At 34.5% G+C, this 15,654-nt stretch overlaps 1 protein-coding gene across 2 annotated transcripts in view; it reads left to right on the forward strand.

Moving 5' to 3' along the window:
* Window positions 1-8,331: 8,331 nt before the first annotated feature.
* senju (UDP-galactose transporter senju) overlaps window positions 8,332-15,654 on the forward strand; it is a 68,061-nt gene continuing 60,738 nt past the window's right edge. For both annotated transcript variants that reach the window (XM_068352868.1, XM_068352869.1), the window contains exons 1-2: window positions 8,332-8,671; window positions 12,038-12,155. In XM_068352868.1, coding sequence (XP_068208969.1) covers window positions 8,578-8,671; window positions 12,038-12,155 — 212 coding nt within the window. In that variant the 5' untranslated portion in view covers window positions 8,332-8,577. The remainder of the gene's footprint in view (window positions 8,672-12,037; window positions 12,156-15,654) is intronic.

The raw sequence follows: 15,654 nt of genomic DNA on the forward strand, positions 1-15,654 counted from the left end.
GAACATTGCATCAACGTCTGTAAAAAAAAAATAAACCGTCAGTATTTTTATGGAGGAAAAAACAGTTACGTGATTTGTTTATATAAATTGGGGGTACATAATCATTGCTGGAGAGGCCACGGTGGTCAGTTGCTGACAAACTCATAATAATGAATAAAATAATAGGAAAATTTCATATAGGCCTAGCGGTCCTGAACACTGGAGTCAAAAGACCTAAGAATTTGAATAAGATATTTCTTTATTCCAAGAAGAAAAAAAACCATTTATTTTATTTAGGAGTATTTCATTGATGGAAATGCCTTAGCACCTTCATCGGATTCGCATTAGGGGGGAACAGTGGCTCCTAATCCCTAGCAGGTTGGCCAGGGCACCAGCCACCCGTTGAGATACTACCGTTAGAGAGTTATGGGGTCCTTTGACTGGCCAGACAGTACTATGCGGGAGCCTTCTCTCTGGTTACGGTTCATTTTCCCTTTTCCTACACATACACCGAATAGTCTGGCCTATTCTTTTCATATTCTCCTCTGTCCTCATGCACCTGACAACACTGAAATTGCTAAACAATTCTTCTTAACCCAAGGGATTAACGCAGTGGTTCCCAAATACTTTTGTTCATTACCCCACTTTTTTCCGAAATCCTGGCTAGACCCCCGCACTATATCTATCATTTTGAACATGATTAATGTAAAACAAACTTTTAGTTGGTTGAAGCTTTCTTTATTCAAGTATTGTTGAAACAAATATATCAGGAAGTACTATTACTTCTGTTGAAAAGAGCTGAAAAGCCGGCCTCACTCATGAACAAAGGGTGAAAGTATTTTTTTCTGCTTCTAAACGTGCCAGAGGGAACTCTGTTACGGCTAATCCAATATGTATATTATTTCACGTAGTTAAATTTCATTTGTAAGAGGTGGCTTACTTTTATTTCAAGTATTTCTTCAGCAAGTCCATTTGGTTTATATGGCAGATGTTTAGTATCACATGTGAATGGATTCTGAATAGAAACATATTTGGGTGGGTTAATTTGATAGAAATATTCTTCCATCCTTTGACGCAGGTTATTTAAATGAAAACTCATTATACTCCACGTATCACTCAGGTGTACAGAATCTGTAACTTCCAAATACTCTCCTAACTTAGAAAAGGGAGCTGTTCTGTCAGTTTTCAATTTTTAGTCCCAAAGCTCCAACTTGCTACGGAATGCTTGTATTTTTTTCATTCAATGAGACATATTCTTCTGGTCCTTGCAGCGATGTGTTCAGGGCATTTAGTATGCGAAAATATGTCCACTTAATAGCAAAGAATGGAAATACGTTTAGGATCTCTCATTTTCCCTGCTAAATTGTGTCCCTCATCGTCCAAAAACATTTAAATCCCAGTTTTGAGCTGAAATACTCATTTGAAAACATTTCCTCGGGATAGCCATCTGGTTGTATTATTATTATTATTATTATTATTATTATTATTATTATTATTATTATTATTATTATTATTATTATTATCATTTGCTAAGCTACAACCCTAATTGGAAAAGCAGGATGCTATAAGCCCAGGGGCCCCAACAGGGAAAATAGCCCAGTAAGGAAAGGAAAGAAGGAAAAAGTAAATATTTCAAGAACAGCAACAGCACTAAAATAAATCATTCCTATATAAATTATAAAAACTTTAACAAAATAAATAGAATAATACAACAGACAGTGATGTTCAGAATCAATCTCACCACACAAAGAACTAAGAACTAGACAGTTTCAAGTTTAAAGCACTTTTCTTGATGTAATTAACTATTTTCATGACGTCACACATCATCACCCCCGAATCAGGTTGCAAACACTTTATTACCAGTGCTTTTCGATGGATAATACAGTGTGTTGCAATAATTCAAGTATTTTCCTTTTTCACAATCCAAAAATCCTGAGTTAACACCTGTAAAGATGGCACCCCATCTGTTGTGACTCAAATGAAGTTTTTCCAATCTAGTTGCACATCTGCTTCATCAAAAAAAAAAAAAAAAAAAAAAAAAAAAAAAAAAAAAAAAAAAAAAAAAAACATTAACGTTTCTGAATACATCCACACCCTTTTTAGTCGTTTCAAGTAGTCTGAACACGAGTAGATCTTCTTCAATTTCCCTTTCTCCTTTGTACCGGTATACGGAAACTTCAAAATCAAACCCTTGTTCTCTAGTCTTGGGTAGTGTCATAGCCTCTGTACCATGGTCTTCCACCGTGTTGGGTTAGTTTTCTCTTGCTTGAGGATACACTCGGGCACACTATTCTATCTAATTTCTCTTCCTCTTGTTTTGTTAAATTATTTAAAGTTTATATATGAAATATTTATTTTAATGTTTTTACTGTTCTTAAGATATTTTATTATTCCTTGTTTCCTTTCCTCGCTGGGTTATTTTCCCTGTTGGGGCCCCTGGGCTTATAGCATCGTGCTTTTCCAATTAGGGTTGTAGCATAGCATTTAATAATAATAATAATAATAATAATAATAATAATAATAATAATAATAATAATAATAATAATAATAATAATAATAATAATTGTGCACATTAGTAACATCAGTTGTTTCATCCATTTGAATGGCGAAGATACAACTGTGTTTTACCCGTGAATTTAATTGATCCTTGATATAATTTGACAGTTTATCTATCTTACGCTTAATTATGTTGTTAGATAGTGGTCCCAATATCAGTCTGTCAGCTTAGTTAAATCCACACATAATTTCAGCGATGCTTACTGCAATACCCAACCTCTTCTGAGGTAACAACTAATTGACGGCGAGAGATACTGGACGTTCGCTAATATTTACATTTTTAATCATTACGATTATAATACACACACACACACACACACACACACACACACACACACACACATATATATATATATATATATATATATATATATATATATATATATATATATATATATATATGTGTGTGTGTGTGTGTGTGTGTGTGTACGTGTGTACACACACACACACACACACACACACACACACACATATATATATATATATATATATATATATATATATATATATATATATATATATATATATATATACATGTGTGTATATATGTATATATATATATATATATATATATATATATATATATATATATATATATATACATGTGTGTATATATGTATATATATATATATATATATATATATATATATATATATATATATATATATATATATATTACAGCACCTGTCAAAATAAAAACCGTCATTACCCCCCAACAAAAGCAAAATTACCCCCAGTGTGGTAATTTACCCCTTTTTGAGAACCACTGTAAATTTTCAGTGGCTACTTTCCTCTTGGTAAGAGTAGAAGAGACTCTTTAGCTATAGTAAGCAGCTCTTCTTGGAGAAGGATACTCCAAAATCAAACCATTGTTCTCTAGTCTTGGGTAGTGTCACAGCCTCTGTACCATGGTCTTCCACTGTCTTGGGTTAGAGTTCTCTTGCTTGAGGGTACATTCGGGCACACTATTCTATCTTAGTTCTCTTCCTCCTGTTTTGTTAAAGTTTTTATAATCTATATAGGAAATATTTATTTTAATTTTAATATTTTTAGTTTCATTTCCTTTCCTCGCTGGGCTATTTTCCCTGTTGGAGCCCCTGGGCTTATAGCATTCTGCTTTTCCAACTAGGGTTGTAGCCTAGCAAGTAATAATAATAATATGGAAATTTGATTAAGTCTGTTCATGCGCATAGCAAATGCAAAGTTAATGTTAGTAGAGTCATATCAAACGAATTTCCAGTGAACAGTGGAGTACTCCAAGGGAATATATTGTCACCTATGTTGTTTATCCTTCTCATGAATTTTGTAATACTTAGAACAGTTGGAGATGGTGGAGAAGGATTGGACTGGATAGGTAACAGGAAATTAACTGACCAAGAGTATGCTGATAACGCTGTCCTTATTAGCAGAACACCACAGGGCTTGTAAAGCTTGCTTACCAGAATGCATGAGATATCACATGAGGTTAGGCTCAAGATAAATAGAAGGAAGACAGAGATGATGAGAACGGAATATACAATGGAAGATTAAATATCATTGGAAGAAAAAAAGATTAATTAGGTGGAATCATTTAGATATTTAGGAACTATGATCTCTACTACAATGTCTTTAGAATTTTAGTTTAATGAAAGACTGAAAAAGGCAAATCATACAATGGCTAGGTTAAGTAAAATTACACATAAAAATCAAGCTATATATCTGTTTGGTAAGTTCGTTGTTATTGTATGGACATGAGTCGTGGTGTAACAATGAAACAAAAGCAAACAGATTTTGTAGATTTGAGAACAAAGTCCTCAGAAAAATATTTGGAGTTATATGGCAGGGCTGGATTAGAAATGAATCTATAAGAGAGATTACTAGAGTGCTATATGTGGAGGCGATCATGGTAAGGGGTAGATGGAGATGGTTTGGGCATACTCTTTACACTCCCCAAGAGAGATTAGTTCACCAAACTTTAAACTGGGCTCTACAAGTTGGATGACCCAGGCCTACATGGCTATGGACTATGGAGCGTGAAGTAGATGAAGAATGGAGAAGTATTGATTTAAAAGCTCAATATAGAGACGGCTGGCGAAATCTAACCGAGGCCCTTTGCGTCAATAGGCGTGGGAGATGATGATGATGATGATGCTAAATGAAGATTAATCTATACTGGCACTTAGACCAAGATTCTCACTTTTTTTTTTTTACCAAACTAGTCTAAAAACTTATACAATTAAACTATTTTGACAAACATGTTAAACTATTCAATTAAACCTCTTAGTTATATACAAGCTAATTTAAAAGGAAGCTCTACCAGATGTCAACTGCGAGTAGGAACATTTTTTATTTGTGACCTTGACAAATATAAATAAATCTAGATCGTAATTCCCCACAACGAAGAAATATATTCACCATATGTTGCCAGCAGCATACTTTGTTAACATCGCCTTTTTATATTATCCAATTTCTATTTTAATTAGGTTTATTTTCTAGATTATAGATTATCTTCTTTTCCATCGCTATCCTTACATTAAGGGGTCGATTGCCCAACGCACCCTCCCCGGTGCCTTCCATCAAATGCATCCTCTTCCACCAAATCTCTTCTCTCCAGATTATCCTTCACTTTAACTCGCCATATAATTCTCTTCAGAGTGTAGGTAACTGAAATATACATGTTTAGAGTTCTCATACAATATAGTTTTCCTTCTACGAGTGCCATATATCACCGGAACTCTCCGTGTTATACGAGTTCCCCACTCAGGGAATATCTGTAAACTTAATTACACTTGCGTAAAAGGGCTTCAAAATTCTGGTTTAACCGTACAGTAACCCAAACAGAGCTTATTTCCATCAAGTCAAGGTTAATCCCAGTCTATCAAGCCAACTTAGTCACATATTTAATTGCTGAATTTTTTCTTTTTTATCAGCGCTTGATCAATTACAAGATATATAACACCATACTTGATAAGTTACAATCAACGAAAACATTGCGTGAATTGATAACGTAACAGAATTGCAAATGACATAGATCTATTGCAAAACTTTCGGCATTGGCCTACTGAGAAAACTAGGCCTAATCGATCGCTTTCTGATATTTTGCAAACCAAAATGAATAACTGTTAAAAGCACTAGAACTTATGACCCCTCATGCACTACTTAGCTAATCAGTCATGAGATCCCCAAAACAAGAAATTTCTCTTATATATAAAGGATAAAGGTGACTGGTTTCAGTTCCGGTTCCATCAGAATAGATGTTTTATTTATTGATCATCTTCGGCCATACGTGCTAGGACTTTAGTCATTGCTCTGTAGACACCCCACATGTGTGTGTGTGTGTGTGTGTGTGTGTCTTATAACGAGCCCTATACACGTCAATAGATCAAATTAAAACTGATTTACTAATCTATATTCAGATTATAGTAGACCAGTATACAGATAACTGAATGTACTGGGTGCTTCTAATTAAAACACATCTTTCAGATTACTAATTTTGGAAGGAATCTTTATACACACACACACACACACACACACACACACATATATATATATATATATATATATATATATATATATATATGTATATATATATATATATATATATATATATATATATATATATATATATATATATATATATATATATGTATATATATATATATATATATATATATATATATATATATATATATATATATATATATATATATAATATATATATTGATGATGGTGGGGGATTTTCGTCTGATCGCTCAACGCAAACCGACCTAGTATGGGTGGCCATGACTAGCGCAATTTAGCTGATCATGGCGATGCGCAAACCCTCTCACCCCGTTAAGGTATTCCCACTCAGAACTGAGAGGTAGAATACAGATTCCAAGAAATTTAAAAGAAGCATGGTGAAAATGTTCTTGGTTCATAATTATCTGTTATTCAAGTAATTTAAATTGTTATTTGTTAACTATTTCATCTTATTTTATCTTCTGTTTCTTTACCATCTTAATTTCTTTATTCAAACACTGCTTTCCTTATCATATTCTTTAAACTTCTAGTATATTTCCGATGCACCTTGGATTGAGAGAGAGAGAGAGAGAGAGAGAGAGAGAGAGAGAGAGAGAGAGAGAGAGAGAGAGAGAGAGAGAGAGAGAGAGAGAGAGAGAGCACATGCATAGAAAATTGGGAATAAAAACGAACACATTCCACATTAACAGATCTGGCACGTATGACAACATACTATACGTACGTGAGACAATGTAAAATAAGAGAAAAATACAGCTCACTTATAGGACCCAAGGCACTCGTAAAACACACTCATACAAGCAATAGACATAGTGCCGAGGAGAGAGAGAGAGAGAGAGAGAGAGAGAGAGAGAGAGAGAGAGAGAGAGAGAGAGAGAGAGAGAGAGAGAGAGAGAGAGATGACGTGTTAAGAAACAAGTGGAGTATATTAATTTAACTCCTATGGCCAGACCAACCACAGCAACAAGGATATGACTTACTTGCAATCTATTGGTTTGATGGTTAGATATTTTTTTATTTATTTATTCTTTATTGACAAAACTTTATATACATTGTAGTATATACAATATTCATATTTAGTTTACACAAAACAGTGGGTTTTATTCTGTGACAATTATACATTTTCCCCCATTACATTATGAGATATTTTGTCCAGAAAAATTATATTTTCTTCCATAAAGAAATACAAGTCTATTAATCAACCATCACAACAAACCCATTATACATCAACACCAAAACAAAACAAATATTTAATCATATCTTTAATACTTCAAATATATACTGGCACAGTATACATCGTAATATAGACAAAATAAGTCAATAATTCTCTTCGTATAAAATGCGTGCTTGTGGTTAAGCCTACTGTACTTGTTTCCTCTTTCAAACAAGGAAAACAAAGTACCATTTGGATTCAGGGAAATTCATATGCATGATTTTCAACATGAAGACGATAACAGTAGGAAATATAGATACGAATGTTCATGATAATTTTGGTCTTATTCATTCCCTTAGTATTTGATAACATGCATACGACAGCGGTTAGCATAAGTGCTACAGTGTGCTTATTGTATACAAGCTTACAATAATACATTTTCTGCTACACACACACACACACACACACACATATATATATATATATATATATATATATATATATATATATATATATATATATATATATATATATATATATATATATATATATATATATATACACACACACACACACACACACATATATATATATATATATATATATATATATATATATATATATATATATATATATATATATATATATATATATATATATATATATATATATATATATATATATATATATATATTCAGTTTGAGTCAAGACTTGATAAATTTTGGAAAACGCAGGATCAAAAATTCAATTATAAATCTCAGATAAACACCACGTGCCACCACCACTCACAGTGTCCTGGCTACCATACTGGAGCCACAGGGCCCCTAGGGCCTCTTCCAGGAAAACGTCTGTATGTAAGAATCTGTATGTATCCTTATCCCCTGTGTAGAAATTCATAACTTTTGAGTCCAAGCATATCAAAGTGGTATAACGGACAGAGATAAGAGACCATTGCCGTTATTATAAAGAAGTGTTCAGTAGTACAAAATATATACTGTATATATGTACATGCCTTAAAAAATTAAGTGTTATAATTAAAACTGACGTCATTACAGGGGAAAAAACACACCTCTCATTTTCCTAAAACGAAGAGTTTCAACCACGCATGCGCACTAGTCATCGGAGAGATAAAATATCACGATTCTTCTTCTATCTGTCAGTGAGCGTTACGCGACCGACTTGTAAACACGTATCGCTCACGATAACAAACATTTCCATGTAAACAAAAACAAAAAAAAGGATTTCTGACTGAAAGACCCCGCTGATAAGATATGACACAGGTGTTGTAATTGCCGGTTTTTACCGTCACGAGCTAATAGACCTGCAAGTGGTCTCTATTCTTCCTTTTATTTGTGCTACTGAAGAGAAAAAGAGAGAGATATAAAACTGCGATGGCTGATGTAGGCGTAAATTGGTCAGCTCTGTTCCCTACGAAATGGAGTTTCGTCATTTTTGTCACTTATATGATGTGTTTCATTTTCCAAGGTTGGTATTTTGCCGTGATAAGTAGATATTTTGTTGTGGGCCTTATCTTGATCGAGGTTAGTTATTGCAGTGGTGAATATTAGCCCATTGTAGGAGGCCTTGATTAAGGCTAAGATAGAATGACAGTTTCTTAAATTGGTTTACGATGGCTTTATTATCCCAACAGACTTGTATTCAGCCATTTTATGATTACCCAATGTTGATCATCATGTTATGTATTTCACCCAATATTGATCATGTCATTTATGTATTTCAGTAATATTATGGTTATAATTTTATTTTCATTATTTCTACAAGCTAAGCTACAACCCTGGTTCGAAAATAGGATGCCTGGGGTTCCAGCAGGGAAACTCCAGTGAGAGAAGAAAATAAAGGAATAGTAAATAGATTATTTATAATTAATTTGTGAAATGTTTTAAAGTGAAATATTTTAAAATTAGTATCAATTAAGTTGGACCCTAGGAGGAAACGGTAAATTCAGGAACGAGTGTCATTTTCGAAGAGAACGGACCTTTTTCTACACAAAAAAGTAGTTTTCTCCCTAGGTTACATTACCCTGTAATAAACTACAATAATATCGAGGAAACTAAGACCGGTACCTTCATGATATCAAATACTTGGTAAATGTTTACCCATACACCACCATTAGTAAACTTCAAACTACCCTTATCATTTCCTCCCATCTGACACTATAACCTGTGTCTTTATTCATCTTGGTGGTTACACCTTCCTGATCCAAACTTTCCTAAAATACCTTGTCCCTACTTTTAGTATATTGAAGTCTCTGAACGGTGGATGTGTAAAGTTATCCCTAATCATGTTGTTTTTAAAAAAAAGATTTATAAAGTCGAATTCTGATGTCAAATTGCACTCATAATCTACATCAGCAACTTTCCTGCTTTATCTTGTAAGATGTTTCATATTAATAACTTCTTTCCTGGGGATATATTTGTATTTGATTAAACTTCTTACTTCTCTGTGAGTTATATGTATAGCTTAAGCCATTCAGCAGGTTATCCTGAATCTTTCTATACCCCAATTTGGTTTTATAGTATAACAAGTTACATTTAATATATAAACCTATATGCTGGCATATTTTTTTTTATCATCATTTGGAACATTAATTCTAGGCAAGTTATTTTATTTTCTTATTTGTATTGCCTCTTGATATATTTGGTAGGTAAACTGCCGTTATTTTTGTCACCGTAGGTGTGATAGTAGCCATCTGCCTTAATTGTGATAACATTTTATACAGTACTGTATAGAGAGAACTACTTTATCGTAGATGTGACCAAATCCCACTTTTGGTTTAAGATTAATATGCATTTGATTAATTATGCATAATGTATCCATATTTGATAATGATTTCTGTCAAAGTAGAGATATTTGAAAGGGAAGATCTTCCTCTTGCCCTTTGAATGTCCAATAAGACTACCAAATTGAGAGGATAAAATGGTCACTGAAATGCTAACTAATAAGTTGGATTGAATGGTAATACAGTACCAGAAAAATTACTAAGTTAATTGCTTTGCCATATGGCCCGATCCCTATACTCTAGTTCATTCCGAGCAAATGGATCTAGTTTACATTAGACAAACTACCACCAGAACATAGCCACTAATGAAAATGGTGATGCACGGTAACTATTTGAATATATTTGCAATGTATCAACTATTGAGTATCTACATTTACTACAGAAGTAATTAAGAAGAGAAATTGTCACAATTGATGAGCCAAGAAAGAGCTTTATATATAACCTAATTATGAGTGGAATGTAAAATTGAGGAAAGGCCCGGAAACGAAGAAATGAGGCCTCCGACCCTCATAGCCTTCACTTGGCACAGCAGAGATTCCCCTTTTATGTTGAACGTAAGTCTGGGATTGCAAGAGGGAGGGTTGTAATGTTTTTCAGGTTCAATTGGCATGTTTTTCTGCAATTAAGGCCCAGTTCTTTGAAAGAACCATGTCATTAGAAATGGCTTGTAGCTTGCCGTCCTAACTAAGATTTCAAGACCAGCAAGAATGGTGCTTTTGTTGCAAAGTCTTGGAAGGTAGACTTGCAAAGGGACAGAATTTAATTCCTCAGAAGATGACTTGAATCCCTGCATGGGTGGTTCACCAAGGTCCTCATGATGAATTGGCTGGTTTTTTTATCAAGCCTCATGTCTGTTCTTAACTTTCATGTTCTGGAAATATAAGCTGCTTTTGCATCAGTAAAGTTTTGTGGAAGTCAGGCTGCTTTATGGGTTTACTCCATTAGAGAAATGATCTTGGGACATTTACAATTGGTGTAGCAAGCCAAGAATCCACTTCTGCGTATGGCAGATTTTATATAATTTTTTAATTCATAAATGAAGATTTAGGTTATTTGAAGTAGTCTTTTATCAGCTCCACGCCATTTCAGTTAAAGCTTAAAAGTAACAATAGATAACTTTAAATAGGGTTGTTAATCTATATTTTACTGGTTGAAAATTTTATTTTTCTTATATCTTTTATTACATGGCCTACAATTCTGCAGTTAGTGATATGCAAGAAAAGTTTTCTTTTACGCAGGAAACAAGTATTGTTTAAAATGTTTTAGTCATCTATATCATGCTTGCTTCTCAGTAAGCAAACAGTGAGCATATTATTATTATTATTAGCTAAGCTACAACTTTAGTTGGAAAAACAGGCTGCTGTAAGTCCCAAGGGCTCCAACAAGAAAAAATAGCCCAGTGAGGAAAGGAAATAAGAAAATAAATAAACTCTGTGAGAAGTCATCAACAATTAAAATAAAATGTTTTAAAAACAGCAACAACATTAGAATAGATCTTTCATATATAAACTATAAAAAGAGACTTATGTTAGCCTGTTCAACATAAAAACATATGCTGCAAGTTTGAACTTTTGAAGTTCTACCAATTCAACTACACGGTTAGGAAGATCATTCCACAACTTGGTCACAGCTGGAATAAAACTTCTAGAATACTGTGTAATATTGAGCCTCGTGGTGGAGAAGGCATGACTGTTAGAATCAACTGCATACCTAGTATCATGAACAGGATGGTACTCTCTAAGATGGTCAGAATTGTGAAAAATCTTGTGCAACATGCAAAACGAACAAATTGAACGACGGTGCACATTCATTTCACCAATTCAAAATATCTAAACATTACTTTATATAGCAAATATCCCTTTAATACATTACAAGATACTTTTAAAAAAGAAGTTAATTAAACCAACAGTTATTTGGCCTTTTCAGTAGTCGGACATATTAGCTTCTTAATTTTGAAAGAAATTACTTGTATTCACTGCTTGATAAAAGATTTGATTAATGCATATTATCTTCACTACATAACAGAGATGTGACATTTTTCTGTATTCCAGGGATCATGGTAACAGCATCGCAACGGCCAGATTACAGCTACAGTTACAACACTGTCACAGTTGTCTTGTTTACGGAGGCGACGAAACTGGTTGCCTCTTTCATTTTGTACATGAAAGAGTAAGTATCACTGTCTCTTAAGTGTGATGATTATTGTAGTGTTTTACAGCATGGTTTTGCACATTAACGATCAGTCAGGCTGCGATACTTGAGAATCCAATTTAGCTTGTGCGCTCCTTTGCGTTTTGTTTTTGCTTTAATGTAATAAGTATGAAATCTGTTTTGCGCTTGTTTCATCATATCGTCTGAGATAAATTGTGATGATGACGATGATGAAAGTATAAATGATTGTATAAACTAAAAAGACTAGGGTAACCAGTGTGCTAATAATAATATTACCTATGCTTCAAGAGGTGTGTGTCATGTTTCCCATTAAGGTTTAGATTAATATTTTTTAAATATTTAACTTAGCCGGTGAATATATAATAGCTGCAACTCTGTTGCTCGACAGACACATACATAAAAAACTCGCGAGCGATCGCTATGCAGGTTGCGGGTGTGCCCACCAGCGCCAACTGTCAGCCAGATACCACTCTCGGATGTAAACAAAACCTTCAATTTCTTCTCTGTCGACGTGTCGACAAGACGTACTTTTACTCGCTGTTGAACCTGGAGTTTTTTCCCATTATATTTGGTGAAGTACTTTAATTTGGTTTGAGCTTTCGCAGTACAGGTGTTTTTCTTCAAATAAATCCTTGAACTCGTTTTTGGATAGATTTAATTTTTAATGACAAAGAGAGTATGGACTTCCTTTGACTTTTAAATGGCCGACCCTTCCCTTAGACGGAAGTGTGTTTAGGCTTTTAGCAATTATCTTATCACGTTATAAATTAATTATAGATTTTCCTCTATATATTTTATATCTCACCGCCTTTATTAGGCCTCTTCGATTAACTTTCCATTTATAATAAACATAAAAATAAATTTTAATGATTTGTTTATATGCGACCTTTCCTGAGAGTAGGCGGTCCTAACTTGGAAACCGAAGTTAAACAACGTTGAGCCCTTTCAATCGTAAATAGCTTTTAAAGAGCTAATGATTTAAAACTTTTTAAATGAATATTTTTTAATAGATATTTTATGAAAGATTTTCTTTGAATAGTCTTCGTACTGTTTCAAAGATGAACTAACGTTTAGTTTATTTATGCTACGCAGTTTGCGCTCTATCGTTACGATAGAGAGAGAGAGTATCACGGTTTCACTTTGCAGAAAGAGTAAATCGATTCTGACGTTTTGTTCATTCTTCTTTCAAAGCTTAAATGTTTTAAATTCTATTTTAAAGGAACTTTTTAATTGAAAAACCTTTCAGTTTTTTCCTTTGGTCAAATAACCTGTTTTTTCAATATTAAACTTAGCCGGTGATCATATAGCTGTCAGCTCTGCTGCCCGACAGAAAAACCTATGGGCAAAATACGCCAGCGATCGCTATACAGGTGGGGGTGTACATCAACAGCGCCATCTGTCGAGCAGGTACTCAAGTACTCCATGTCAACACAGAACCAATTTTCTCTCTGTCGTGCCACTGGCAAGACCTACTATTATTATTATTATTATTACTTACTAAGCTACAACCCTAGTTGGAAAAGCAGTATGCTATAAGCCCAGGGGCTCCAACAGGGAAAATAGCTCAGTGCGGAAAGGAAAAAAGGAAAATAAAATATTCTAAGAAGAGTAACAACAATAAATATCTCCTATATAAACTATAAAAACTTTAACAAAACAAGAGGAAGAGAAATAAGATAGGAGAGTGTGCTCGAGTGTACCCTCAAGCAAGAGAACTCTAACCCAAGACAGTGAAAGGCCATGGTACAGAGGCTATGGCACTACCCAAGACTAGAGAACAGTGGTTTGATTTTGGAGTGTCCTTCTCCTAGAAGAGCTGCTTACCATAGCTAAAGAGTCTCTTCTACCCTTACCAAGAGGAAAGTGGCACTGAACAATTACAGTGCAGTAACCCCTTGGGTGATGAAGAATTGTTTGGTAATCTGTGTTGTCAGGTGTATGAGGATAGAGGAGAATATGTAAAGAATATGCCAGACTATTCAGTGTGTATGTAGGCAAAGGGAAAATGAACCGTAACCAGAGAGGAGGATCCAATGTAGTACTGTCTGGCCAGTCAAAGGACCCCATAACTCTCTAGCGGTAGTATCTCAACGGGTGGCTGGTGCCCTGGCCAACCTACTACCTAAATACGCTGTTACTAACTGGATTTGTTTTCACAACTATTTGGTGAAGTACACTATTCCAGTTTTGAGCTTTCGCTATGCAGGGGTTTTATCTTCATCTTAAAACTTGAACTCGTTTTGGATAGATTTAATTATGGTGACTAAGAGAGTATGGACTCTCTTTCACTTTTAAATGGCCGACCCTTCCCTTAGACGGAAGTGTGTTTAGGTTTTTAGTAATTTTGCTTAACACATTATAGATCTATATATTTTATATCTCTCCGCCTTTATTAGGCCTCTTCGATTAACTTTCCATTTATTATAAACATATGAAATTAATTTTTATGTTTTGTTTTTATGCGACCTTTCCTGATAGTAGGTGGTCCTAACTTAGAACGAAGTTAATCAACGTTGAGCCCGTTATATCGTATTTAGCCTTTAAAGAATTTAAAACTTTTTAAGTTTAATGTTTTATGAAAGAATTTCTTTGATAGTCTCGTACTGTTTTCAAAGATGAACTAACGTTTTGTTTTTTAGACTACGCAGTTGTTGACGTTCAGGACGTTCAACATGCGCTCTATCGTTACGATAGAGAGAGAGTGTATCACGGTTTCACTTTGCAGTAAGAGTAAATCGATTCTGACGTTTTGTTCATTCTTTCTTAGCTTAAATGGTTTAAATTCTAAATTAAAGGAACTTTTTATTTGGAAAACCTTTCAGTTTTTTCCTTTAGCCAAATAACATGTTTTGACGATATATAATTGGGCTCTTCTCTCAGGTGCGAAATCAAGAGAGAAAGAGAGAGAGAGATAGAGACGGAGGGAGAGAGAGGAGAAAAACGTTCCGTTCAAGCGGGTAACGTTGCTCTCGTGTTTCTCTCCTCCCTAGTCGCTGTAAGGGGAAGAAGGTAAAACGTTTCTAGGGTTTTATTCTTGTCCCCAGGCTATGTGCGGTGAGAGTTTGTAAACGTAGTTTATTTGAACTAGTGTTTAGTCTCTTTTCCAGCCACTGAATTCTTTATCTTTATATATGTTTTCTGTTTTTGCTAGTTTTAATTTCGATTTCAGTGAAATAAGTGCAAAACAGAAAATCGAAGTGATAAAGTGATATGCGCAAAGTGTTACAGTGTTGCGTCCGAGGGTTCGTCTGTTCGTGCCTGTAGTTCACCTAGTCCGGGACCTCTTGCAAGCTCCCAAGCCCAGGGGAGAAGTAATGTCGAACGACTTATGGGTTCGTCAGGCCTTGATCAACGAACAGACGTTTTACCTCCGTGGTTTCGGGCGTATCTACCCAAGATCGCCCCACCCACTCAAAGACGAGAGAGCCCATTTACTTCTCGTCTGCGGAAGAGGTTTCTCGTAAGAAACCTTGGACCAAGGTCTCGCAGCTTATTA

Source organism: Palaemon carinicauda, chromosome 29 (genome assembly GCF_036898095.1).
Source record: "Palaemon carinicauda isolate YSFRI2023 chromosome 29, ASM3689809v2, whole genome shotgun sequence".
Lineage (NCBI taxonomy): Eukaryota > Metazoa > Arthropoda > Malacostraca > Decapoda > Palaemonidae > Palaemon > Palaemon carinicauda.